Source organism: Aotus nancymaae, unplaced genomic scaffold, assembly GCF_030222135.1.
Source record: "Aotus nancymaae isolate 86718 unplaced genomic scaffold, 86718_ANA_hifiasm-v0.15.2.pri h1tg000049l, whole genome shotgun sequence".
In the NCBI taxonomy this organism is placed as follows: domain Eukaryota; kingdom Metazoa; phylum Chordata; class Mammalia; order Primates; family Aotidae; genus Aotus; species Aotus nancymaae.
The window spans coordinates 25659420-25685304 of record NW_026988463.1 but is presented as its reverse complement, the minus strand read 5'-3'; the positions used below and the strand labels follow the sequence as shown (position 1 = coordinate 25685304).

At 49.5% G+C, this 25885-nt stretch overlaps 1 protein-coding gene across 2 annotated transcripts in view; it reads right to left on the bottom strand.

Annotated features, from left to right (window-relative positions):
• KATNIP (katanin interacting protein) overlaps positions 1 to 25885 on the bottom strand; it is a 221421-nt gene that overhangs the window by 126591 nt on the left and 68945 nt on the right. For both annotated transcript variants that reach the window (XM_012464613.2, XM_012464614.3), the window contains exons 4-5: positions 17992 to 18161; positions 15720 to 15817 (exon numbers count right to left, since the gene is read on the bottom strand). In XM_012464613.2, the coding sequence (XP_012320036.2) occupies positions 15720 to 15817; positions 17992 to 18161 (268 nt within the window). The remainder of the gene's footprint in view (positions 1 to 15719; positions 15818 to 17991; positions 18162 to 25885) is intronic.

The following is a 25885-nucleotide window of genomic DNA, read 5'->3' as shown; positions in this document are numbered from 1 at the left end:
TCACAAGCGAGGCAAACAGCAGCGCGGTCTCTAAGCTGCAGCAAAAAGCTTCTGCTGCAAGCAGCTCAACTCTCTCCTACTTGCTAACCCACTCCAGGCACTTGTGACTTTTGTGTTTCTGTTACTGCGGCTCCTGTGCGGTAAAGGACCTGGGTTCTAGACTCAGGCAGTCCGCGCAATTCCTGGAACTCGGATGCTTATGCCCTGTGTGACCTTGAGCAAGTCACCTAGCTTCCCTGAGCACCGGTTTCCAAATGTGTTAAAATGGCACTCACGAATCTTCATCAGAGAGCTGCCGCAAAGATGACACGGAGCGCCGCAGGTGAGCCCTCAGCTGGGGCTTTGGCACACAGCGCCGCGGGGCTGTACCTATTTACATGGCATCTACTCTGCACAGGTCACCAGACTGCCTCTCAGGTGTATGTTTCATTCGGCAAAGCCCCCAAAAGCAAGCCAACCATGTCCTCTGGTAGTGAACCAGAGAAACTGCCACCTGCTCCGAGGCTGGAGATAAAGCTGCCTGTGTTGGGCTCAGTAAGCAGGGCTGGGGCTGGCTTCAGGGGAGCGAGGCACCCACGGTGTGATATGTAAGGGAGCCTCACTCTCAGGCACCGACCTGCTCATGCACAAAGCCGAGCATCAGGCCTCCTTTAATATTCTGCCCCAGGGGCCTTGCTTACCTTACCCTGCCCTGGCCCTGTTACTGAGAGACAGAACAGGACACAGAGAATGTGCGCGAGCTCTAAGACTCACGTAAGCGGTACTCAAGGGTAATTAGGGGCCAGGCATGGTGACTCACACCTGTAATTCCAGCACTTTAGGAGGCTGAGGTGGGTGGTTCACTTGAGGTCAGGAGTTCAAGATCAGCCCGGCCAACAAGGTGAAATCCCGTCTCTACCAAAAATACAAAAATTAGCTGGGCGTGGTGGCAGGCACCTGTAATTCCAGCTACTCGGGAGGCTGAGGCTGGAGAATCGCTTGAACCTGGCAGGTGGAGGTTACAGTGAATCGAGATCATGCCACTGCACTCCAGCCTGGGCAAGAAAGTGAGATTCTGCTTAAAAAAAAGGGGCACGGTGGCTCACGCCTATAATCCCAGCACTTTGGGAGGCCAAGAAGGGTGGATCACGAGGTCAAGAGATTGAGATCATCCTGCTCAACATGGTGAAACACCGTCTCTACTAAAAATACAAAACAAATTAGCTGGGCATGGTGTTGTGCGCCTGTAGTCCCAGCTACTTGGGAGGCTGAGGCAGGAGAATTGCTTGAACCCAGGAGGCGGAGGTTGCGGTGAGCCGAGATCATACCATTGCACTCCAGCCTGGGTAACAAGAGCGAAACTCCAACTCAAAAAAAAAAAAAAAAAAAAAGAGATTATGTCTCTATGTCTCTGGAGGATGAACTGGGGAGGAATTGGTCCCAGAAAAAGCAATTTCCTAGAACTGGTCCTTGAAACAGCAAAAAAAAAAGGAGCGGGGGTGACAGTGGTAGTGGTTAATTAGGGCATGCATTTCCCTTGAAGTCCCGAAGTTAGAACCTTTCCCTCCTACAATATTCAATTCCCTGCATGTTTAGTAACATAAGGATTATCTCGATGATGAAGAAAATGATGTCAGAATCTTACTGACGTACAGGACTCTAGCAGTTTGGACAGAACTCCCTTCTGACCCAAGTTCTCATGCCCCGCTCCCCCATCGGTGCTTTCACACCACGTGCCGTGTCACTGGGTGCCACTCCAAGTACTTAGGTGCATTTGCTCATTTAGCTTTTTTTTTTTTTTTTGAGACAGTGTCTCGCTGTCACCTAGGCTGGAGTGCAGTGGTGTGATCTCAACTCACTGCAACCTCCGCCTCCCGGGTTCAAGCAATTCTCTTGCCTCAGCCTCCTGAATAGCTGGGACTACAGGTGTCTGCCACTGGGCCCAGAGAAGTTTTATATTTTTAGTAGAGACAGGGTTTCACCAAGTTGGCCAGACTGGTCTCGAACTCCTGACCTCAGGTGATCCACCTGCCTTGGCCTCCCAAAGTGCTGGGATTACAGGTGTGAGCCACCATGCCCAGCCGCTCATTTGGTTCTAAAAGCAAACCAAGGGGGAAACTGAGTCACAAGAGTGTAAGCCACTTGCGCAAGGCCACACAGTGAGGAAGCTGCAGGGCCTAATCAGAGGTCTGACTCTAAACCAAAGAGAGACCAACATTTCCCGTAAAGGGCCAGAGAGTATTTGAGGCTTTGCAAGCTATATGGGCTCTGTTAGGATATTCAGCAATCCTACTGCAGCTCAAAAGCAGCCACGGGCAATGACTAAATAAATGGGCATGGCTGTGTTCCAGTAACACTTTATCTACAAATACGGGTTGAGGCTAGATTTGGCCCAAGGGCTGTAGTTTGTGGATAAACCCTTGTTCTGCATCACCACACTGCACTGCTCCCAGCAGGCACACTGAAGAATAAATGTGCTCTACCTGGGCTGGGCGTGGTGGCTCACACCTCTAATCCCAGCTCTTTGGGAGCCCGAGGCGGGAGGACTGCTTGAGGCCAGGAGTTTGAGATCAGCCTGGGCAACATGCTGTGATCCTGTCTCTACAAAATATATATATATGTTAAAAAACAATGTGTCCAGCCTGGGCTACAGTGGCCTCTGCACTGGGATTAGAGAATTTCCCAGGCTAGGTGCAGTGGCTCATGCCTGTAATCCCAGCACTTTGGTAGGCTGAGGCAAGTGAGTGGATCACTTGAGGGCAGGAGTTCAAGACTAGCCCCTGACCAACATGGAGAAACCCTGTTGCTACCAAAAATACAAAAAATTAGCCAGGCATGGTGGCACGCGCCTGTAATCCCAGCTACTCAGGAGGCTGAGGCAGGAGAATCGTTTGAACCCAGGAGGCAGAGGCTGCGGTGACCTGAGATCACACCACAGCACTCCAGCCTGGGTGACAGAACAAGACTCCATCTCAAAATAAAAAACAAAAAGAAAAAGAAAAAAAAAGAGAATTTCCAGAGCATATCTAACACAATAAAGGAGGCAGGGGCTGAGCTACAGATCATCTGAAGAAAAGATCTTAGAGAAATGGTGGAAAGGGCTGAAGAAAAGCAGCTAGGGATTCTCCCTGAGAGAGCAGGGAGAAGGCAGGGTGCAGCAGGAAAGTGCATATCCACGCCCTCCTATAGGAGGTAGGTCACTTGGAGATGCCCCTCGGGACTCCCAGTTCCCCCTGCTATTTCCACCCCACCTCGCCCTGCCCCGCCTCAGCTGCTCAACCTCTTGACCATCTGTCCCATGTTGCCCTGGGCTCCAGATCCACGTATGACGCAGCTTCCTCCCAGGCCCTGTCAACTTGCTCTTAGCGCAAGTGTTAGCCTCGGCGCTGGGGCCTGTGGAGGGAAAAGCATTACACGGAACATACAACCAACATTGGGGGTTTCCAGGCCCAGAGATTCCTGGAAGTCTTCCTGCCTCCGCTGGGATGAAGCTGTAAAGGCTCTGAAGTTCATCATTGAGACGAATTTTCTATCATACCTCCCAGGAGAGCAGGCTCCTCCCTTCTCCCCAGAAACTACTCAATTAACATCCAAATACTAGGGGGCCTTCTAGCTGGGGAAGAGATGGCTTGAGAGGGTGCAAGGAGGAGGGACCACGGGGCACGGGATCCAGGCCTGAGGAGCTGCCTGACTCACCAGCACCAGCCAGGGCCTGGGGTGCGGCCTGGCCTCCCCATGGGTTTCTAGTCCTTTGTCAAGAAAAAGAGGGCCTGGATCACCCTGCTACTCTAAGCGTGGTCCACGGACCAGCAGCATTGGTCTTTCCTGGGAATTTGTGAGAAATGCAGAATTCCAGGTCCCTCCTTGGCCTTGGGAATCGGAATGTGAATCTGAGCAAGATCCCAGGTAACTTACACGCACACACATTCAATTTCCAATAGCATGAGATCAGGGGATCTACAGGGTTTTGTGCCATCGTTTCTGCAAGTCCAGCACACATTCCCCTGTGTTTGGTTTTTGAGATGGTGTTTTGCTCCCCACTTCTTGTCCCGGCCCCAAGAGATTCACATGGAACTGAATCTAGGGGTGGATGAAGCATGTGACCCAGGCCTAGCCAATCAGAGTATGCGATTCCCCTGGCCTCGGTGATTGGGTGACTGGTTCTGGGCGGGGCGTGCGGGATGCAGTAGCAGGGTGGCAGACCTAAGTGGGCAGCTGCTGGTGGCTTGTCTTGGTACCATACGGGGCACGGGAGGTTGAGAGATGAAGAATGGGTAGTTATATCGTTTGAGCACCTGGACCCAAACGTGCCTGAACTTAACTAAGATAACCAAGAATTGGGATGAACAACTTTTCTAGCCTTGGATTTGAATTGAAAGCATGAGAGAGAGCTCTGAGGTTCAAGGAAAGCTCAGGTCTCTCTCTCTCTCTTTTTTTTTTTTTTTTTTTTTTTTGAGACGGAGTCTCACTCTGTGCCTAGGCTGGAGTGCAATGGCACGATCTTGGCTCACCACAACCTCCGCCTCTCGGGTTCAGGCAATTCTCCTGCCTCAGCCTCCCAAGTAGCCGGAATTACAGACATTTACCACCACGCCTAGCTAATTTTGTATTTTTAGTAGAGAAAGGGTTTCAGCACATTGGTCAGGCTGGTATCGAACTCCTGACCTCAGGTGATCCACCCGCCTTGGCCTCCTAAAGTGTTAGGATTACAGGCATGAGCCACGCGCCCAGCCTCCCTCTCTTCTTCTACAGTTTTCCCATCTTCCCTTTAGCACCACTGCTCACCTCACCGAGGTGTCAGGACCCAGTAGGGCACTCAATCAGCAAGCTTTTACTGAGTGCCGACTGCATGCAAGGTTCTGAAAACACAGGAAGATACCAAAAAAAAAAAAAAAAAAAAATTAAAACCCAATGCCCTGCCCTCAAGGAGGTCACACAGCACATATAATGGGAGAATGTGTTTATGAAGCAACATGTGACAAAATTAATGTGGTCCAGAAAGAGTCTCTAATGCTGAGTGGGTGCTGCAGAGGGGAATAAATAGTCCCTCCATCTGGCCTGCTCTCCCGCCCCCAGCCCCAGGGAGGCTCCTCTGCCACCACTGGGAGGAGATTGAAAGCAGCCCTGCCTACACGGAAGACTCACCTCCAGTGAGCAGCCCAGGCTGGCAGGTTCCAACCCAGCCCCCCAGGCCGTGCATGGCTCCCTGCCTCCCACCTCCACGCCCTTGCAAGGGATGATGACTGTGCACCTGGCTGGCTCCCCACTTGGCACGCTGCTGTACCCGAGTGGGTGTTTCAAAGCTGCTGCTCTTTCCTGCCCACTTGCAGAACCCAGACCTGGGCAGACCTTTGTAGTATCAATCACACGCCAGAGAAGGATTTAAAAGCCCTGATACCCCCAAATCCCTGTTCTTTCTTGCCAGCCCTAGGCCAGCCTATTTCATACCCAGCCCACACTCAGCCCAGTTCATGCCTAGAGTTATCTGTTCATATCTGCCACCTCTCTTCGCAAAGTGTTCTAAAAGGTGTGCATTAAAGCTTATTGTCAAGTAGAAAAAGAAGAGTAAGCCTGGGGGCTGCCCCGAGTGGTTGTGCGGGAGTGCAGTATGCAATGGCTCCCTCTAGAGGTAGGAAAGCTCTAAAATACTGACAGGCAGGTCTAGGGTGGGGAGGTCTGCCTGACTTGATGTGTTCGTCCCACCGGAATTGTCTGATCTCTTAGAAATAGCAGTGCTCCCCACTCTGGCAGTCTGTGTTGTGCAAGATCACTGGAAAGGCCGATGTTTCACGGTTATTTCATTTGTTGTCCTCACTGCAGGGGTCTCAGAACTCAGGAAGAAGATAACAAGGGACAGGGCCCCCAACATGTCCCATTTTCACTTGTGGGTTTTTCTAAAGGGGCTGAAGCTGCTTAGGCCACAACAGGACATAGGATGTGGTGGCTGAGTGAGAGCGAAGCCTCTGCTTTAATAATTGCAATGAACTTGCTTTAGAGACCTTTAAGGAAAGCCCACCCCACAGTAAATTGCTAGAAGGCCAATCCCTTCACTAGCAATTTAATGCTAAGAGCCGATGACGTTCATCAAATCTGACAGCATTTTGGTAAACGACGGCTCTGTTGATTAGGCCGCTGTCCACCCAAGTATTACAAGGCTGAGGAAGCCATAAATCTTAATCCACAGATAGCAGCAGAAAGATCTAAGGCCTAGAAGTGGTGGGGGGAAAAGGACACTATGAACAAGAGGCCATATATCACCACCAGCCCATTCCACAGGGAAGGCGGCAGCTCGGGAGCCCAACACAACCATCACCACGATCTTCCCCAAGCCCCCAGGAATCAGAGGAGCTCGGGAAGGGTTTTACAGGTGAAGGTCATCGGCCTCTTGGCCAGCAGCCAGCGTTGGAATGACACTGTGACCTTCCGGCCAAGGGATCCAGAGGCCAGTGCAATCTGAGACAGCCCCTCCTGTCGGGGCAGCTCTACCCAAAGTGCTTCCTTATTTTTGGATGAGACCATAAGAAGAGAAACCTGTTCTCCTGGAGGCGGTGAATGCACTGGGCTTGGTCAGTAGAAACGGGGTGTGTGACTCAAGAGAGTTTCAGGGCTGGGCGCAGTGGCTCACGCCTGCAATCCCAGCACTTTGGGAGGCCAAGGTGGGTGGATCACCTGAGCTTGAGAGTTAAAGATCAGTGTGGGCTACAGAGCAAGACGCTGTCTCAAAAAAAAAAAAAAAATCCAGGAAGACAGCCAGTGGGGGAGTACAGAGGGTGAATGTGGAGGCCAGGGGGCTGGCGGACTGTGAATAGGGCTGGGACTGTAGGTGCTCACTGTGCACTGGGACCACTGCATCCCACCACAGTGTCCCCTGCTGACCTGGCCATGCCCATTGTGAATACACAAGGTGACCGCATGGCCCCGCTGATCCCTCCTGGTTGGCAATGCCCTACAAGAGAAACCCCAAGACTGGGAGAGGACTGTGGTCCCTCTCTTGGTGGAGTGGCTTTTGAGAACCGGCCACCGGCCATTGGGGACTTGGCTGCCTTGACCACTCTGCCTACCCCCAGCTGCCTCTAAGCATGGCAGGAGCCCATCCAAAAGGGTTAGGATGGAAATCTTCCTTTCTATCCCATGGACCCAAGACTCTGTCTTCATGGACTTTCTACCATGGAGAAACTTTGGACTTAATTCCACTTCTTGGAGCCAGCCTGTGTTCCTCATGACCGTAATAACAGTGTAGATGGCACATCCAGTCTATTCACTGTTCTACCTCCAGCCTCTTTGATGAGAAGCTCCAGGAGTCATGGTTCCTGCTCACGCGGCGGCACTAGGGCAGTCAGGGTTTACTCCAGATGACCTGGTCTCTGAAGGGGCTCCAGTCATAGCCAACTGAGGCAGGACAGGGTGTCTCATCTAGGCTAAGCAGTGGCAGCCCAGTCCGTGTCCAGAGAAACAGAGATAAGCTGAGAGATTCAGACTGTCTCTGTCTTGGAAACTTTCAACTAACGAACATGGAGGGAGTGAAAAATGGCATGGAGAAGGCATGATGGATTAAGGGAATGTTGAAGCTACGAGTCAGCGGCAGCTCGGGGATGGGGAACAGAGGTGCCAGGAGCGGGGACTGTGGAAGGTTGGTGGAGAGAGAGCCCTGCTTCAAAGGCTCCCTGGTCCTCCCTTGCCCCCATGGGTGGTCCTTTCTGCACATATGAACCCAACGCGTGAACCCAAATGTGGCGCTCTACTGTTTCAACCCTCTTGGAAATTCCTCACATTTAGATTGAAATCCAAACTCCTGGTCAGGCACGGTGGCTCACACCTGTAATCTCAGCACTTTAGGAGGCTGAGGTGGACAGATTACGAGGTCACCTGTCTCTACTAAAAATACAAAAATTAGCCAGGCATGGTGGTGCGCACCTGTAGTCCCAGCTACTCAGGAGGCTGAGGCAGCAGAATCTCTTGAACCTCCCAGGTTCTCTTTACGTGGGAGGCAGAGGTTGTAGTGAGCCAAGATTGTGCCACTGCACTCCAGCCTGGGTCAAAAAAAAAAAAAATCCAAACTCCCTCCTGTGGTCTTCTAGGCCTTGTATGACCGGTTCTTCCTACCTGCAGTCCTGACACCCTCATCCCCACCCTTTCTGCCACCCTATCCTGATTGCCCTGCCTCCCTTCAGCCTGTGCCCAGAGCCCACTGCCCTTGCTATCCCCTCACCTGAAACCCTCCCCCAGCCACAGATCTTTCCAGGGCTGGCTCCAGGCGATTCTCAGGACTTGGCTGTGATGGGACCCCTTGGGAGGCTGTGCTGCCCACCCTCGCTGAAGGAACGCTTCCCCCGACACCCTCTCCCTCAGGCCGCTGTCCTCTGTCCTTCCTTCATCGCACCGTCTCCCGACTTGCTTGCTTGCCTTTGGTCCTTTGCCTCTCCATCCTCCCTATCCGCTCCCCATCAACATGAACTCCAGGAGAGCAGGGCCGGCCTCACTCATTGCTCAGACCCCAGCACCTGTAAGTGCCAAAACTGAGTATGTGCTCAATACATGAGCAATGGAATGAATGAAGTGAAGTATGAGTGAGCAAAGGAACACACTAGAGTGAAGAGCCCTGAGGCCTACAGGCCGAGCTGCCCTCCCCGTCAACCCCTCTGCTGATTAAAACAACAACAGTCGGCACCATTCACTGACTGTTTCTCCTGTGCCAGGCACTGCTTCAGCCTCTCTCCAAACACCGGCCCATCTGATCCTCATTAATTGCCCTCATTAATTACCATTACCAACCCCACATGACAAATGAGAAAGCAGGCACCCAGGGGTTAAGCAACTTAGCCACTGTGCAGCTGGCAAGAGGCGGAGCCAAAGCTTTGCACTGGGGCTGCTGGAAGGTTCCAGGGTCTGAGCTCTTAGCCATTCCTCTGGACTTGTCTGTTACCTGTACTCACCTGAAGCAGCAGGCAGTCCCTGCTGAAGGACCACCTGTAATGCATGCTGCACACGCTCCCCTCCAGCAGCTCTGGGAGGTTTCATTGATGATGAAACCAGAGCTCAGAGTGGTTACATGGCCAGCTCCGGGCACACAGCTCACAGAGGTTACGTGGCCAGCTCTGGGGCACACAGCTCAGAGAGGTTATGTGGCCAGCTCCGGGCACACATAGCTCAGAGAGGTTACGTGGCCAGCTCTGGGGCACACAGCTCACAGAGGTTATGTGGACAGCTCTGGGGCACACAGGTCAGAGAGGTTATGTGGCCAGCTCCAGGGCACACAGCTCAGAGAGGTTACGTGGCCAGCTCCAGGGCACACAGCTCACAGAGATTACGTGGCCAGCTCCAAGACACATAGCTCACAGAGGTTACATGGCCAGCTCCAGGGCACACAGTCAGAAAGGTTACACACACATAGCTCACAGAAGTTACGTGACCAGCTCTGGGGCACACAGCTCACAGAGGTTACGTGGCCAGCTCTGGGGCACACAGCTCACAGAGATTACGTGGCCAGCTCCAAGACACACAGCTCACAGAGGTTACATGGCCAGCTCCAGGGCACACAGATCAGAAAGGTTACACACACATAGCTTAGAGAGGTTATGCGGCCATGTCTGGGGCACACAGCTCATAGAGGTTACGTGGCCAGCTCTGGGGCACACAGCTCACAGAGGTTATGTGGCCAGCTCCAGGGCACACAGCTCAGAGAGGTTACGTGGCCAGCTCCGGGGCACACAGCTCACAGAGATTACGTGGCCAGCTCCAAGACACACAGCTCACAGAGGTTACGTGGCCAGCTCTGGGGCACACAGCTCACAGAGATTACGTGGCCAGCTCCAAGACACACAGCTCACAGAGGTTACATGGCCAGCTCCAGGGCACACAGATCAGAAAGGTTACACACACATAGCTCAGAGAGGTTATGCGGCCATGTCTGGGGCACACAGCTCATAGAGGTTACGTGGCCAGCTCTGGGGCACACAGCTCACAGAGGTTATGTGGCCAGCTCCAGGGCACACAGCTCAGAGAGGTTACGTGGCCAGCTCCGGGGCACACAGCTCACAGAGATTACGTGGCCAGCTCCAAGACACACAGCTCACAGAGGTTACATGGCCAGCTCCAGGGCACACAGATCAGAAAGGTTACACACACATAGCTCAGAGAGGTTACGTGGCCAGGTCTGGGGCACACAGCTCACAGAGGTTACACAGCCAGCTCCAGGGCACTTAGCTCAGAGAGGTTACATACACATAGCTCAGAGAGGTTATACGGCCAGCTCTGGGGCACACAGCCAGTGAGCAGTCCAAAACCCATTCCGTCCACTCTCCAGGGGCTACAAATTCAAATGCCCCTAAGAGCCAGAGATGGGAAATGGAAACATGAGATTAGAGAAACCATAACCTAAATCTGATAGTAAACCACAGCTGCCACTCAGCCTCACCACTGAAGCTCCAGGGAGTGGTGGGGACTTTGGCAAACAGGAAGGCTCATGCTCTGTCCGAAGGCAGCAGCTAGACAAGGCTCCTGCTGCCTAGCAGGGAGGAGGATGGCCCAGCATGGGGGTCAGATTTTCCATTTTTTCCCGGGAAGAAGAAATCTAGATTTTAATTTTTTGAGATAGGGTCTTGCTCTGTCCCCCAGGCTGGAGTGTGTGGTCATGGCTCACTGGACCCTTGAACCTCTGGCCTCAAGCAATCCTAATTGTCTCAGCCTCCCCAGTAGCTGGGACTAGAGGTGTGCACCACTATGCCTGGCTAATTTTTTCTTTTTCTTTTTAGTAGAGATGGGACTCGCTATGTTGCCTGGGCTGGCCTTAAACTCCTGAGCTCAGGTGATCTTCCTTCCTCGGCCTCCCAAAGTGCTAGGATTACAGGCGTGAGCCATCGCACCTGGCTAGATATATTTTTAATATAAAATCTTGTGAATTTAAATGTTAGCAAGCTTCTAAAAGTCTTTTAAAAACATTTTGAGTCCAAAAACCATTATCTAGGGGCAAGTTTGAATCACATGCTTCAAGTGGTTAACTTCTTTTTTTTTTTTTTTTTTTTTTTTTGAGATGGAGTTTTGCTCTTGTTACCCAGGCTGGAGTGCAATGGCACGATCTCGGCTCACCGCAACCTCCGCCTCCTGGATTCAAGCAATTCTCCTGCCTCAGCCTCCTGAGTAGCTGGGATTACAGGCACGCGCCACCATGCCCAGCTAATTTTTTTTGTATTTCTAGTAGAGACGGGGTTTCACCATGTTGACCAGGATGGTCTCGATCTCTTGACCTCGTGATCCACCTGCCTCGGCCTCCCAAAGTGCTGGGATTACAGGCGTGAGCCACCGCGCCCGGCCTCAAGTGGTTAACTTCTAGACCCTGCCAGGCCCGCCCTCCATTTGTTTGAAGTCAGGTGTCACATCCTCCTCACAGTTAAGCAGTTCCCATGTCTTCACAGCCCGAACTTCAAGGGCAAGAACTGAGCCTTCTTGGATTTTTTTTTTTTAACCCTAGAGCCTTGCACAGCGCCTGGGCCCTGCTACGTGCCAATATGTATCAAATTAACAGATGATTTCATTCATGACACATGTTGTAGTTCACTCACCACTTCTGAATGCTCCCTAGTTTGTCTCTATCTTTAAGGGTAGTCCCCAAAAGCCTGGGTGTGTGGAGCGGATCCATGCTCTGGACTGGAGGGGGCTAGTACTCAGTACCCATCCCACACTCCCCCGGGAGCCTTTCTGTGGGGTAGAGGCCAGAAAGCCAAATACTACATTTCCCAGGCTCCCTTTCTGAAGCCGTCCTCACAGGGTTAACAAGAATTCTGTGCAGAATATAGTTACAACTCAGCATTTATCACCCACTTCCTTGTAACTGAGATTCACTGGATACTGACCATTAGTATTCCCATTATTCCTTATAGATTTCTGACCACAGAATCGTAAGGTTTTTGTTCAGGAATTGCTTAAGATGTTTTTCAGATCTTAAATTCCAGCAAAACAACTGACGCCAGCCAGTTTGAAGGCCCCCACCGATGAACAGGATCTGCACGAGAACACGACTTCTTCATCTCCCTGTCCTGTGACTTCACTCTGCACTCTTCTAACAATCAAGGATCTCCACATGCCAGCCCACTCCAAAACCCTAAAAACACTAGCCCCAAACTCCTCCCGGAGACAGATTTCAGGTTTCCTCCCATCTCCTCGTTTGGCGGCCCTACAATTAAACCTCTCTCTCTGCTGAAACCCGGTGTCTGTGTGTATAGACTTGCCAGCATCGCACAACGGACCTATTACGGGTAAATTCTGGCCTGGGTTCTGGGTGTGATTTAGGTGCAGCCAATCAGATGGCCTCACACGAGTCAGGGAAAGCAGAAGTGAGGTGAGGAGAGGAAGCGGGTAGATGTTGGCTGTTTCAGTGCTAAGCACAGTCCTGGAGGCATTGGGTTCTTCAACAATGTCCCTGGCTGGCCAGCCACACTGCGGTGCAGGGTCTTCATAACGTTGCTCTAGCAGGTGTGGGGGCACTCTGAGGCCAACAGCTGGGGCAGTAACTCCCTGGACTGCAGCTAAGGTGATGCCTTCCTGATGCCGATCCCCCACCTTCCCAACAGTATCCTAGGCAGCCGCTCTCCTGGCAGGCCCAGGCTAAGACCATGCTTTTCAGGCACTATTCCTAGAGGCCCAGCCCAGAGTCCACTCCTCCCGCTAGCCCAAGGACTTTATAAACACCCCGATTCCCTGCACCGTATTTCTTTCCGCTTAAAATAGCCTGAGTGGTCTCTGCTGTTAGGCACTGACCGACCCCTGACTGATACAGTGTAGAAGGACAATTACAGCCCTCGAGGCATCAGGAAACCAGGAAATTAGCTATGATTAGGCCCTGTGAAGTGTGGGACCACAAGGAGAGACTGGGGAGGATGCTAATTAATCTTAGGCCGAGTTTTTTAAATTGCAGACTCTGGGGCCAGCTATTAAGCCACAATCTAAGACACAAATAAGGCTCCAGATAATAGAAAGCTCTCAAAACAACTAGAAGAACTGTCTTAAGTGAGAGGTGGAGAAAGGCCTCATTAGCAGCAAATTAATATTCATTGCAGGGGACAAAAGGAGGCCTCCAGGCTGTGTGTCCTCCAGGCCCTTCTCCTCAGCACTGAGATCAGGCAGGGAAGCCCTTCCCCAATTAATCAAAGACTTGAAGATGCCCCTCTGGGGAAGCAGAAAGACCAGGGTTTGTAACCACAGGCCCAGAGTTCAAATCCCAGCCTGCCCTCTTCCTTAGTAGCTATGCGACCCTGAGGAAGTCACCTTACCTCTCTCAGCCTCAATCTCTTCAGTAGCACAATGAGGACATTTACTGACCCACTGGGTTATTGTGGGTGGACTGATAAATAGTACGAAAGCATTTATGGTAGACCTGTATATTTAGTAGAGTGTGAATTGTTGTATGGTAGTAGCTCCCAATCTTGGTGAACACAAGTTTTAAAATAACAACAGGCCGGCGTGGTGGCTTATGCCTGAAATCTCAGAACTTTGGGAGGCCGAGGCAGGAGGATCACTTGAGGCAAGAAGTTCAAGACTAGCCTGGGTAACATAGTGAGACCCTGTCTCTAATTTTAAAAAAATTAATTTTAAAAAGAAAAAATAACAATAATTTAAAAAATAATCACACTACTTAAGCCTCAGCAAGTCAGAATCTCTGGAGGTGGGGCCTGAGCATCTGTATTTTAAAACTTCCCTAGACCATTTAAATATACAGTCAGGACTGAGAAATAAAAAGAAAATCTCAAGACCCCACCCAACTGAATGAACCCCTTCTTGGCCAAGGGAACCCCAGAGAAACCTTAAAACTGAGTTTCCACCCATGATGGGATGGGAGGTCGGACATGCCTCATTATACTTCCTCTGTCATTAACCACCAGGAGGCTTTCTTTCCTATGGGTTATAAAGAATCCAGCCCTTTTCAGCTGGGCGCAGTGACTCATGCCTGTAATCCCAGCACTTTGGGAGGCTGAGTTGTGTGGATCACCTGAGGTTGGGAGTTCAAGACCAGCCTGGCCAACAAAGTGAAACCCTCTCTTTACTAAAATACAAAATTAACCAGGCATGGTGGTGGGTACCTGTAATCCCAGCTACTTGGGAGGCTGAGGAAGAAGAATCGTTTGAACCTGGGAGTCAGAGGTTGCAGTGAGCTGAGACTGCACCACTGCACTACAGCCTGAATGACAGAGCAAGGCTCCATCTCAAAAAAAAAAAAAATCCAGGCCTTTTCAAAGACTCCACCACTGATATCAACCAACAGCATGCCTGCTGCCCCTCCCTTCTGTGGTTTCCACACATCTGACCAGCATTTCTTCCTGGTAAGGGACCACCGACCATGGAGTGGTTTTGGCTCTTCTATGGAAGATGCACAGTGAGGGTTTCTATGTCCCCTGATTCACCTTTTGACATCAGAGGCCAAAAACTCCACCCTCAAATCATGCTAACACCCCCATTTTTGGACCACGGGATCCAAGGAAAGGCATGAAGCTCAACTGCACATGTGTATATTTCTCCTTTCATAAATATTCATGACTCCTCCTACAGCTTACTGAATATGTATATTGGGCCACCTATTCAGCATAAATCCCTCATCCTACCCCTTCGAACTTGAAAGTGCAGGTTTCTGGCTTCTGGCCTGAGGCTGTGCTTCCCAACTTGCCAGAGTATATACCTGGGAGGCTGCCATGCTTTCTGAGAAATAAAGCTCTCCTTTCCAAGTTTGTGAACCTCGTCATTCTTCATCTGACGGGGCTGGGACACGCTACTCCCAGGTAAGGTATGAGTAACTACAAGGTAAAATATCAAGAACTATATGAGCAAGAACACAGAACTTGGGGCAAAAGATCTAGGATTGACCCTTGATTCAATTCAGCCCACTTCTTAGCTGTTGACCTTGGAAAGCACACTGAACTTTTCTGAACCTCCATCTCTTCAGCTCCTTATAAAGAGGGACAATATTGGAATGTACTCTACAGTTCTGGGAGGGCAAAGGAGTTGAGTTACATGGGAGCTGAGCCTATGCATGGTACCTGGGGTAAATGCTCAGAAATGCAAGCTCTTGACATTAGCACACCAGTTGCAACCCAAAATGGCATCTCAGTTCTTTGGGGCAGGAGCTTTGTCATATACACCTACTGTATCCTTGGCATCCAGGACTGTGCACGCCACATAGGGAGTACTCAATAAAAAAATAGCTGAATGAATAGTCATCATGATGGGGCTCTGAATCTGACCTTCCTACACCCCCCAGTGGAGCTGGAGTGGCTCCATCCAAAGGGGAGGGCCAGCAGCAGAGAGGACTCTCCAGAGGTCAGTTCCACATGCAGAAAGGGCATCACTACTGTGCCCAGCCAGACCCACCTACAGCCCACAGGATTTTTTTTTTTTTTAGACAGGATCTTGCTGTGTTGCCCAGGCTGGAGTGCAGCAGTGCAACTGTAGCTCACTGCAGCCTCAAACTTCTGGGCTCCTGCATAGCTGGGACTAGGGGTACGTGCTACCACATCTGGCTAATTTTTTATTTTTATTTTTAGTAGAGAGAAGTTCTCGCTTTGTTGCCTAAGCTTGTCTTGAACTCCTGGGCTCGAAGCGATCCTCCCACCTCACCCTTCTGAAATGCTGGGATTGCAGAAAGTAGCCATTGCGCCTGGCTCATGGGGGTTTTAAATGCTCTGATTGTATTTCTGTTCCTATAGCCACCCACACTCTGTATTGTAAAGCGTGGGCTGGGGCCACAGTCTCCAGACCTGGTGCCATCCTCGGCGCTGGACTTTGCTGGGGGCTGTCCGTGAATTGCGTCTTAAGGCTTTTTCAGCTTCTCGAAACAGAGTTCTTCGTCCATAATCTGCACCAGAGAAGAAGGAAGGAGACTTGGTGAGGCACTGATGACAAGCTCACAGTACCGGGATGGTTTGTAGCTCGTGTCTAAAATGCATGTCAGTGTGCCCAAAGTCTTGTGTATGAGGACACTGACTGCAGCACCGTTTGTAGCAACAAGACATTAGAAAACAAGCTAAATGCTGAGCAAAAAAGGAATGGGTAAAGAAGTTCCAGTATATCCATGCCATGGAATAATATGTATAATGTATAGCCAGATCAGGCAGGTCTATATATACAGAGAACAGTCTTCAAGATACAAAGACAAGGTATAGGACAGCAGGTACAAGAGGTCACTATTTGTATAAAAGAGGGTAGAGGGTCAATCTCTTTGCTGAATGAATGAATAAATGTACTGCTGGTGTTCTAAGTACATAAAATCCTGTTATCTGTTCCTCCCTGAAACCAGGACCAGGAAAAGCTGAATTTTCCTTACTAGCAGCAAGTCTGCCTCTACCATGAAAACTAGGAGAGTCACTGGTTTCCCTCTTTGCCCTGGGTGGTCGGGAGCTCAAGCTATACTCTGAGTTCAACTGCAGTGGCTCTCCTCAGAAAACATTTCAAATCACTTTCTCTTCTTACCCTTGTTGTTGTTTTGACTTTTATAATATGTTAGTGGCTTGGGATCTTACCATGTCTGTGAGGCCACAGATTAGAATAACACAAATCAAAGTTACTGTGTCCTGGCAAGCCTGCAAGCTGGACATAATTATTCCCATTTTATGGAAGAGGAAAGTGAGGGTCATAGAGGTCCTAATTACCTAAGGTCTCAAAGCCAGAAAGCGGCAGAACAGGGTTCATTCTAATCCAGTCTGCCTCACTCCAGACCCTCCTGTGACTTGGTAGCACACTAGCCCCTCCAGCAAGGCAGCCCGCCGTGAAGGGCATTCTGACCCCCACTTGGGATAAGCAATCTCGCCCGTCCCATGTTATTGTATTTCATTCATTTATTTATTTTGAAACAGGGTCTCATTCTATCACCCAGTTGGACTGCAGTGGCGTGGTCATAGCTCACTGCAGCCTTGACTTCCTGGGCTCAATCAGTCTTCCTGCCTCAGCCTCCTGAGTTGCTGAGACTACAGGCATGTACCACCATGCCTAGCTACTTTTTGTATTTTTTGTAGAGATGGGATCTCACTATGTTGCCCAGGCTGGTCTCGAACTCCTGAGCTCAAAGGATCTGCCCACCTTGGCCTCCCATAGTGCTGGGATAATAGGCATGAGCCACCGCACCTAGCTGAGTCCCATTTTTAAAGATGAGCAAACAAAGGCACAGAGAAACTAAGTGGCTTCCCATGGCAACCTGACTCCATATGCTCTGCCATTTCATTTATTCAACTGCCCAGTCATTTTTGGTGTCTGTGCTAAGCTGGGTTGGGTATTTTTCTATTACACACAGGCTTCCTGTGCTTTTTGTATAGGGCACATGAAATCCATTTAAAGTATGCATGAGTACGGGTTAACTAAATGCAGAAACAAGTGGTGGAATCAAAAATTACACAGGGGTTAGGTACTCAAGTTAAGACATATCAAGTGAAAAATCAGATATAATCCTAAATTTCCCTAGACATTTCCTTAAAGTACTGATACTTAAGACCCAGGAAATGTAAAAGCCAGAAATTTACTGCTTTGGCTGCCATTGCTCTGGGGTAGTAGAGGCCAAGACTAGTTTTAAAAGGAATAAAATAGGATTTCTCTTTCTCATTCTTATGCTTTCTGGCCATGAGGGTGTTGCTAACTTGTGTTCGTTGTTCACATGCACAGGACATGGTTCCACAGTCCCTAATTAATAATTTTTTTTATGTAGACAGAGTCTCGCTCTGTCACCCAGGCTGGAGTGCAGTGGCGCAATTTTGGCTCACTGCAACCTCCGCCTCCCAGGTTCAAGTGATTCTTTTGCCTCACCCTCCTGAGTAGCTGGGACTACAGGTGTGTGCCATCATGCCTGGCTAATTTTCATATTTTTAGTAGAGATGGGGTTTCACCATGTTGCCCAGACCGGTCTGGAACTCTTGGCCTCAAGTGATCCACCTGCCTCATCCTCCTAAAGTGCTGCGATTATAGGTGTAAGCCGCCACACCCAAACCCCTAATTAATTTTAATTAACAGAGCTGTGATTCAGCCTGGAGGACCTGCGCTTACCGTCTGTCCCTTCTGTGTGGGAGGCACTTCTGGAGAAGTCAGAGTGAATGGCTTTCCGCGGTGATGATTTCAGCTCTGAGTTGGCGCCGTTGACATAGACAGAGAAGCCTTGCTCCAAGTGCTCCAGCCTCAATTGCATGGGGTCCTTGGTTTTCAAATGCTTTAATATCCTGAAAGAGAAATGGTGGCTTGTTCCTCCTCATCATTGGAGAGTCTGGGCTGCTGCACCCCCTAGCCGGGAGTGAACTGCTGTTCCAACGGTTAAGCATCTCTAATCAGAGCCCAGGGGGCGTGTGCCCAGCTGTTTGTCTACAAACAGCCTCTAACAGGCCCATTACCCACTCAGAAAAGCCACCAGGGGGAGACAGTTTGGGGCCCTGCAGGGAAGTTTCTGCAGCTCTCATTCTGAGGCTCAAATACACATTAGCAAAAGAGAACACACCCGGTTCGTGCCCCGTGGTGGCCAAGGCAGAGAGGAGGCGTGTGTGTACACGTGTGTCATACAGCCTGGGTGTTCTGAAACGATCCCAATTTCATGCAGTTTCACTTTGTGTGAAACTTTGTTTGATGTGTAACAAAAAGTGGTTTTTAGGCTCTCAGGCTTCGTGAGAGAGATTTCACATCACCCCATTTACAAATCAGAAAACATCTTTCGTCAGACCAGGTGGGCTAATTTTTTGCTTCAGTGAATAGATATGTTCTCAAAACACTCACCCCTGGTATTTCAAAGGCCATCATTTCATATTCTAATGCAGTTAAAAAATATATCAATGCAGGCATTGGTTCAAGGTTAATAACGTGATTATCACATCTTTTGACTATAAGGCAGGAGTGTGGCCAGGTCCCTAATTTAGCTTTCACTGAAGCCCATCCTTACACCTTGAGCCTGGTCCTTTACCCAATCCTGATGTCACACTGCCATGTGTCCTCTTCAGGTCCCAGAGAACTGGTTCCATTGGACACCAGACTCGCCAGCATTTTATACACACCTTTAGGCAACCCCACATCAACTAGATTTATACAAACAGCCAACCTAGCAACAAGTGTGCCTCTTCTTGTAACTAAATAAGTGCCAATCAAATTAGCAAAATTTAAATTTTAAAAAATAATAGCCATAACGTAAAAGGTGCATACTGTGTGCTAAACTCTGTTCTAAAAACCTAAAGTCGATTCTCATTATTTGCAGTGTAAGTGGTCTAGAAAGTCTCCTCGAATTCTGAATTAGCAAATTTGGAACTACCACTCCCAGGGGAAATACAGGGTTAGGTGCCTGTCAGTCTTTGGTCATATTTTCATGAACCAATCAACACAGAACCTTGTGTATGTGTGTTTCTGTTTAAAGATGCTTATACACCATTGATTCATTCACATCGAACTCACAGCCAACAGCACTATCACTCATGCCTGAACAAAGCCTCTTAACATATGTATTTTGTTCATAAGGCACATCACAGCCTCATGCTTAGGAACACTGAACCGCATTTCTGCACTATGTATAAGGCCAGATTAAGCAATGAAATTGCCAGCAGAAAGTACAAAAATGTGGAAAACATGGCACTACATACACTGCAAAAAGGACACTTGTTTATAATACGAGAGGCAGAGAATTGTCTTTATCAGCTGGGAATGTGTGCATCAAGGGACTAAAAATTTCACCTCTGCATGTGTCTGCAAATGACCAAAAAAATGTGGCAAGTATCCACTATGGGGTAACAGATCGGTTTTAGTGATGACACAAATTCATAGACAGAGAATCAGAGAATGATGATGATCAACCATATGAAGATGTTACTCTTTATAACAATCCTATAGCGTAATCCGCCCCCAACACTTTTTTTGAGATGGAGTCTCGCTCTGTCGCCCAAGCTGGAGTGCAGTGCGATCTTGGCTCACTGCAACCTCCGCCTCCCAGGGTTCAAGCAATTCTGATTCTCCCACCTCAGCTTCCCAGGTAGCGTGGCCTACAGGCGTGCACCAGCACTCCTGGCTAATTTTTTTGCTTGTGTTGTTAATAGAGACACGGTTTCAACATGTTGGCTAGACTGGTCTCGAACTCCTGACCATCTGCCCACCTCGGCCTCCCAGAGTGTTGGGATTACAAGCGTGAGCCACTGTGCTGGCCATAATCACTTTTACTATCCCCATTTAGTAGATAAGGAGTTTGAGCCACAGAAAGGTTAAAGAACTTGGCCAAGGTCACATAGCTATCACAGCATATAGCAGAGGTAGAATGCAAACTTAGGCAATTTGGCTCCAGCGCCTACACCAAAACCAAGACCACTTGTAAAGCCAGCAAGATGAGGTTGAAACTGGCAAACTTAGACACTGCTGGTAATTCATAGAACCTTCGCAGAAGTAGTATGAAAATATAGAAAATGCCATATGTTTGGTCTCTGCCCAGAAAGCACATTCTGGCAAATTGTTCCTGAGCATATGAACTCTAGGCAAGAAGACAGTCAGTGTTCAGTAATAACAAAACCTTGGAAGCGACCCAAACATCCAAAGCAGAGAAGTGGAAGCTGCTATCACACGGATGTTAGAATTATGAAGACTATGGAAACATGGAGGATTGTTTGTGATCTGTTCAGTGGGGGGCAGGGCATGGTGATGAAAAAGCAGGATAAAAATGATACACAGGCCGGGGCACAGTGGCTCGTACCTGTAATCCCAGCACTTTGGGAGGCTGAGGCAGGCAGACTGCTTGAGCCCAGGCGTTCCGAAGTTAGCCTGGGCAACCCGTCTCTACAAAAAATATAAAAATTAGCTGGGTGTGGTGGCATGCACCTGTGGTTCTAGCTACTTGGGAGGCTGGAGCAGGAGGCTGGCTTGAATTGGGGAGGTTGAGGCTGCAGTGAGCCATGATCATGCCACTGCACTCCAGCCTGGGTGACAGAGACCTTGTCTCCAAAAAAAAAAAAAAAAAGAAAGAAAAGGAAAATGAAAAAGAAAAACAGGGTACATATGTAGTAAAGGTAAAGTTGGAAAACTGTGTTTGTGGACCCAGGGTGGAAGGTGATAAATGTAAAATGAAATCGGCTGTTGGGGGAAGGTGGTGGCACTGTGGGTGATTTCTTTGTTTATTTTTTAAATGTTTCTTTAGTGGCTGATACATTCATCTTTTCACCAATTGTGGCAGGAACATTTATTACAGACTGCTTATCTCTTGCCAGCCTTGGAAGCCTGGGAGATGCCTGATTGTTAGGCAACAACATAAAACAGAAGAAAAACACAAGTAACTAAGAGACAATTTCCAAACACAGCAATAGCTACGCTTGCAGGAGCAAAGAATCAAGGGACAGTGTAGGCACCAGCAGTCTCCGGGGAGCAAGCGGGAACCCCAGGGAGCCTGTGGCGGGGCAGGGCAGGGGATCTGATCAGCCAGGCAGAGAGCCTGCCTCAACTTCTCTCCCTGCCTTCTGATGCCACGTTAACAGCCATGGCATCCAGTTACCCAGGATCTGGGGCTGGCGGTCCATGGGTGCCCCTCCTTAAGCAGAATGATTTATGAAAATGTAGATTTATGAAACTGATAAATTAGGAGATAATTATTCAGACTGTGAAAGGAATTGCTAGAGGAACTTCCCTACTGCAGCAGAGTGCATCAGTAATATTCAGGTGGCATCAAAGAAAAGTATTTTTTTAAAAATTGATAGCCTACTTTGCATAAAAAGCTGTCCTGGGTGCAGGGGACTCAGATAAATCAGATTCCGCTCCTGCCCTATCTAAAAATCAAGTCCTGCCCGTCTGCCACCCGCCACCCTCTACTGGCTTGCCAGTTCAGCTTTTTCCATGGCACGCTATCACTGGCTAATGTTGTATTATGGATGTATCTGTGTATTTGTTTATTCTTCCTCCCCTGCACTGGAATCTGAGCCCCTGTCCACGATGCCTGCTGAATAAGGAATGCTCTCAATGGTTCTTTCTTTCTTTCTTTTTTTTTTTTTTTGGATCTTGCTCTGTTGCCCAAACTGGAATGCAGTGGTGTGATCACAGCTCACTGATGCCTTGATCTCCCAGGCTCAAGCAATCCTCCCATCTCAGCCTCCCAAGTATCAGGGACTATAGGTACGTGTCACCACACCTGGCTAATTTTGTATTTTTTGGTAGAGACAGGGTCTCCCTGTGTTGTCCAGGCTGGTCTCGAACTCCTGAGCTCAATGGATCCACCTACCTTGGCCTCCCAAAGTGCTAGGATTACAGGTGTGAACCACTGCACCCAGCCTCAATGCCTGTTTCCGGAACAAGTGACCCTAAGGAACTCAAGGTGGGTCAGGGGACATGGATGAGTACCCTAGTGCTCATAGCTACCATTCATGCGACACACATCACACCCATCATTTCCATTTTATCCCCATGTTGGCCTTTGGGGTCATGTGCACAGATGAGGAAGTGGAGGCACAGTGAGTGGGGAGTACAGGGTGGGATGAGAACCTGACATGGCTAGGGCGGGGGTGGTTAGGGAGGATTCTCCTCCTCGTGGGCCTCCAGAGCATGGACCCAGATGGCAAGGAGGACCCAGTGAGCACAAAAGGCAGGTCTCCGTGTTCTCAGGGGCAGCGGCCTACTTGTAACTAGGATTATCACTGAGTGGTGTCTGAGCGGTGTGGCTGCCATGGCACTATAGATGAGCCATGTGGTTCCTCCAGACTTCTGTCATCTCAGGTCGCCTGAGGGGTTCTACAAGGATCAGTGATTCAAGAATTACCTGAAAGTCAACTTGGGGAGAAGGCATTTATATCAAAAGGATGATAATAACAATAAACATTTAAAAAATTAGCTGGGTGTGGTAGCCTGCTCCTGTAGACCCAGTTACCAGGGAATTGGAGGTAAAAGGATCACTTGAGCCCAGGGTTTGGAGAGTGCAGTGAGCTATGATCATGCCAGTGCACTTCAGCCTAGGCAACAGAGTGAGATACCCATCTCAATCAGTCAATCAATCAATCAGTCAATGACTGGATGATGATGATAATGATGATGATGATGACGACGTCGAATGCTGAGTTGGGTAGGGGGCTTGCTATGGGCCTTCAAGTGCCTTGTCTCACTTCACCCTTCAGTGATCCTGGGATGATGTTCTGTTGGCCCTGTTTTAGAAATGAACTTGCCTAGCCGGGCGTAATAGCACTCACCTGTAGTCCCAGCTACTTGGGAAGCTGAGGCAGGAGAATCACTTGAACCCAGGAGGCAGAGGTTGCAGTGAGCTGAGATAGTGCCATTACACTCCAGCCTGGGTGACAGCGTGAGACTCTGTCTCAAAAAAAAAAAAGAAGAAAAAAAAATGGACTTGCCCAAGGCCAGAGAGCCAAGGAAACCGCCAAGTTGGATTTGAGTTCTGGCCCATGGGGCTGCAAGGCTGGTGCTCTCACCTGCTCCTTCCTGCTGTTTCTGGCCTCTAGCACCAGGCATCACAGGGGCTCTGAGCAAAAAGAGGTCAGAGGAGAGAGCACTGGCTCACAACTGGGGGCTCCTCGGAGGGGGTGGCTTTGATTCCAGTCTTGAAGGGTGAAGACAGGGAGGGCAGGGGTACAAAAAGCCTGCCATTTCTCCCCAGAACCTGTAGGTCCTCTAGGATGCTTCACAGAGCTACACAGCAGAGCATCTGTGCAGGGGGAGGAGGTGAGTGTGGAGGATGGATCTCAGTGCTGGAGGCTCCGCCACTCCCTAGCTTGCAAGACTTTGAGCAAGTCCCTAAACCTCCTGGGGTCTGTTTCCTCTTCTGTAACAGGAGACCAAAGATGCCTGCACCTCCCTGGGCTGCCATGGGGACAAAAGGATAGAGTGGGTTAAAGCTCTGGCCCAGGTGGGGGCCCCAATGATGCTGATTCTCTCCTTCCTTCTTTCTGCCTGGACCTCCTCCTGGGGCTGCAGACCCAGCTCTCTTGTGGGCAGGTTTTCTTGTAAGTTTCCCTTGCATAACTTTTCTCAAGGACCAAATGATCACAGCATTGCTGGATGCTTGGGCCTGGAGAGCAAATCCGGGTCTACCCCCGACAGTCTAGAGATGTATATCACAGCCCCTCTTGGCTGTCACGGCTTCAGATCCAAGGGCCCTCATCTTCGGTCGATCCTCATCACTCAGCCCTTTGATCACTCCACCTGCTCTTTCATGAATCTTGTCAGGCGTGATTACCTCTTTCATGAGGTTGAGTGACGAGAATCGCTCAGAGTCCACTGGGACAAGCAGCTGGCAGGGTTTTTGCAGGGGTGAGGCGGGGCTGTCACATCTGCAGACTCTGTCGCCTGGAGCACACAATCACTTTCTGCTTCTTTTGTCATAGTTATAGGTGGCCTTGCACTTACCCTGCCATAGCTGGGGAGTTCTTCAAGGGCAAGAGTTGTGTGTGGACACCTGTGTTCTCTGCCTGGCCAGGAATCTCCCCCATCTTCCAAACAGAGCCCCTCAGATCTCCTGTGGGTACAGCACCATTCCTTCTTTCACTTCACGAAACTGACTCCACTGCGTGAAACTGACTTCACTGCACAATTTAGCAGGGTGGCCAAGAAGTGGCCAGTAGGACTGTGCCATCTCCTGAGACCACAGAGAGTGACTGTCTTGTATATAGTCAGGATATATGTCCCCTCTAAATCTCACGTTGGATTGTAATCCCAGTGTGGGAGGTAGGACTTGGTGAGAGGTGACTGAATCAGGGGGCAGAGTTCTCATGAATGGTTTAGCACCATCCCCTTGTGCTATCCGTGCGACAGTGAGTTCTCCCAAGATCTGGCCATTTAAAAGTGTGTGGCAGCTCCCCCTACTCTCTCTCTCCTGCTGTCACTATGTGATGTGCCTGCTCCCACTTTGCCTTCTGCCATGAGTAAAAGCTCCCTGAGGCCTCTCCAGAAGCCAAGCAGATGGTGGCACCATGCTTCCGGTACAGCCTGCAGAATCGTAAGCCAATGAAACCTTTTTTCTTTATAAATGACCCAGTCTCAGGCATTATGCATAGCAATGCAAAAACGGCCTAACACAGCTTGGGATGGAACTGGGCCTGTGTCAGGCTAATGGGAACCTTCCTCAGCACTTCTGCTGGAAGCATTAGGAGAGATCCCTAATGCTTCTAGTAGGATGTACGTACGGGCTTTTACTGGCTGTCTTGACCATCACAAGTGAAGTACCTGCCTGAAAATGGCTCTAACACTGGAAAACGAGGGTACAGAAAATGGAGCATAGTTTATTTTGATTACATAATCTAAGCACTTGGATCCAGCTATGCCTAAGGCCAAGAGTATCATGGTGAATTTCTTTTCTTTTCTTTTTTTTAAGAGATAGGGTTGCACTCTGTCACCCAGACTAGAGTGCAATGGCATGGTCATAGCTCACTGCAGCCTTGAACCCCTAGACTCAAGCAATCCTCCCACCTCAGCCTCCAAAGTAGTGAGTAACTAGGACTATAGGTGGCTACCACCACAGCTGGCTATTTTAAAAAAATATTTTAGAGACAGGGTCTTGAAGTTCTGGGTTCTCCTGCCTTACCCTCCTGCATAGTTGGGATTATAGGCAGAAGCCACCGTGCCCAGCTCGACATTGGATTTCTTAATTTCATAGACCAATGTTTCCGAGTCAAATCTCAAAGGTAAGTTTAAACCCAATGCTTAAGTCCATTTGCTTTGGGTTTCTGTCTCTTACAGCCAAAAAACACTAATACAGTCTGTGTTTTCCTTATCACAATGCTTCCCTTTGCACTCATGGCAATGCCAGGCCTTGGAAGGTACTCAGTGAAATCCTGCTGAATAAACAAAAGAAAAATGTTGCCCAGCTTCTTATGGGCAGCTGTGTTCTGGGCAGATCTCTGCTCAGAACTCACTCCCATGATGACATCCCCCCTTCTCAGGTTACAGACATCCCGGATAAGCAGCCTGGGTTTTCATCTCCCTCCATGTCCAGAGTAAAGCT